General features: G+C 35.0%; 1 protein-coding gene across 2 annotated transcripts; it reads right to left on the minus strand.

Moving 5' to 3' along the window:
• Window positions 1-616: 616 nt before the first annotated feature.
• LOC105120244 (uncharacterized protein At4g00950-like) lies at window positions 617-2,237 on the minus strand. 2 transcript variants are annotated; one of them, XM_011018425.1, is made up of 2 exons: window positions 1,306-2,237; window positions 617-960 (listed from the first exon to the last, which is right to left on the minus strand). In XM_011018425.1, exons 1-2 carry the CDS (start codon window positions 1,861-1,863, stop codon window positions 952-954), a joined length of 567 nt encoding a protein of 188 aa, XP_011016727.1. In that variant the 5' UTR covers window positions 1,864-2,237; the 3' UTR covers window positions 617-951. The 2 variants fall into 2 exon arrangements, with proteins under 2 accessions (XP_011016727.1, XP_011016726.1); XM_011018424.1 differs by having other exon boundaries at window positions 617-945; window positions 1,306-2,227.
• Window positions 2,238-2,622: the final 385 nt, after the last annotated feature.

The raw sequence follows: 2,622 nt of genomic DNA on the forward strand, positions 1-2,622 counted from the left end.
TCAATTCAAACTAAATTTAATATTTTTTTAAAAAAATCAAGCTAATATTTTATTTTAAAAATATAAAAAATAACATATTTAATTAACTTAGGTTTTATAGTTGAATTCATAATTTAGATTATAGATTTTATCAGATTTAATAATTTTCTTTTTTAAAATTTTATTTTATTTAATTATACTATAATAAAAATTTTAAAAAGGTTGAGAGATAAATTAGAGAGAGAAATATTGAAGAAAAAAATGAACCAGCCGCACGGGTCTAACTTTGACTTTTAAAAATAAGGACAATTGTTTAAGGCGTTTGAGCCTAGCTTACTGGGTTTATTTTTTTTAAGGGATAAATCATTTTTTTTATAAATAAATAAAAGTAGATAATACGTTGTCTGTTTTAATTTGCCCAACAAATTTAATTATTTTGGGTTATAATATTTTTTATTTAAAAATATATTAAAATATTTTTTTAATTTTTAAAGTTTATTTTTAACATTAAAATGTATTAAAAATCATTTTTTAAAATCTTTCTTCCACCACAAAAAAGAAAAAAAAAAGGGGTCCTCGCGTGACCCTCCAATTTAATTCGTGATAGAAGAGTGGCCAAGTGGGCTGAAGACAAATCAAAGGACGGTCACATTTGTTGTGTAATAATCAACTTAAAGGTGAGGAAACAGAAGTCATAATCAAATGATATTAACAAGCGTTACAATATTGTTGATTTTGATCTCTTTCTGTACACAAATTCAATGGTCGAGGAAGAAGATTAGAACTACGAACAGCACCACAACATGGAAATAGGTAGTGACTTGACTGCACAATTAATAATTCATCAAGGAGAAATTGAACTTTGGCACTGACTAGGCTTGCTCCTCTTCTTTTCTCAGTTTCTGTCTTCTTTGTCTACCTTCGTGTCCATGGGACCGCATGCTTGAAGCTTTCATAGATGTCTGTCTGCATTTACGTACACTATCAATGATCGAAGTGCAGAAAAATAGTAAGCATATAGCATCACAAGGCAAGCTCCATGGCCTTGCCAGGAAAATCCTACCTCCTCCAATTCCCAAAAACAAAGGATAAAGAAAAGGCATGGAAATTCAGAAAATCTAAAGAGTGATGTGAATTCTAACAAAAGTTATATTGCTTCTGCACATATTACACATCCTGGAAGGGATTTGGCTTTTCTATATATATATATATATATATATATATATATCCATGTGTGTGTGAGACCATATTTAGCAACAATATCCAGTTAAGTGTCCGAAAAAGGACAAAATCATTGAACTTTTAGCTGGTTGGGTATATACTTACCCAAAAATTTGATCTTGCGTGAGAAAGCCCCAAGAAACTTGATCTTCTTCTAATCCTTGTGATCTTCACTCTAACTGCTTCACCTCCATGATTAACACCAATATCTCCATGGCTAGGAGCAGCAACTTCTTTAGTATTTTTCCTGAAGAATCCCCACCTACCAGACCCAAATGTAACCCTCTCTTTGCTATTCACCTCCCCGCAGCCCAAATTCTCTAAGTTGTTCAATGAACGTCCCTTTCCAAGAGATAAGGAACGAGGCACGTAAGGTCCATCGAAGACAGTTGTTGGAGAAGGCATGTTGTTAACCTTGGCCTCGTTTAACAACCTTGGTGGCAGTTCCAAGCACCTAGCAAACTTGGGCTTGGATTGAGTGACGCAAGAGGGTCTAGGCTTGCCTGGTGCTTCCTCCCACTTGAACGGAACTGAGGCTAATGTATGGATTGGTGGGGTTAACATCCCTGCAGGCGACTCGTGTAGCTTGCTTGAAAGTGAAAACAAGGAGAGTTTTGGTGTAGGACTCGGATCATAACCTAGCTGATCATCACCAGACCCCATCAGTACCTGCTTCTTTATGTAAATCTGTGTGGACGCAAAGTAAATTTCTCTAAGAAACAAGACCAGCCCAGATCATAATTTTATAGCCGGAAGAATGGGTTTTTCGTTTTTTGGGGGTTCGGGAAAAGCAAAATATACGGGGGAGCTAGTGGTGTGGTTGGTGGTGGTGGTGAATGTCTGAATAATGTGAATGGTGAGAGTCACAGCTATCAAACGCTCCTGCTGCTGCCGGCGCTTCTTCTACTTCACGAGATAATGGCTAGTTTAATTTTTCTCACATTGGTGGGCAAGGTTGTGGGTCCCAGCTGCTATAGAGTTCTAGGGTTTTAATTGGATGATCCTAACGACCATTAACGGTCATTTGTCAAATTTGTTTCCTTCTGAAAAGTCATCATACAAACTTGTATTTAATATGGTGAAATAAAGCGTGAAGGAGAACGGTCTGGACGGCTACAGTTTGGTCATGTAGCTGCCGTGCCCTCTGGGCTCTTCACGCAAGATAGAACCTTAAAATTATGTATTTTTCATGTCTTTGTTTTATTTTATTCTTAACATAACACATTAAAATCATTAAAAAATATATTTATATAAGGTTTAAGGAATAATAATATGATTTAATACATGTTCTTGTTTTTTAATGACAAAATTGAATTCAATGGTGCCTGTGTCTGTACTTCTTTCGTCTGTTAAAAATACAAAATTTTATTTGGTTGGCGGTTCAAGGCATAATCTATACAATATTTTTTTAAAGTCAAAAGG

This window comes from Populus euphratica, unplaced genomic scaffold, assembly GCF_000495115.2.
Source record: "Populus euphratica unplaced genomic scaffold, PopEup_1.0 scaffold5771.1, whole genome shotgun sequence".
NCBI classification, from domain to species: Eukaryota; Viridiplantae; Streptophyta; class Magnoliopsida; order Malpighiales; family Salicaceae; genus Populus; species Populus euphratica.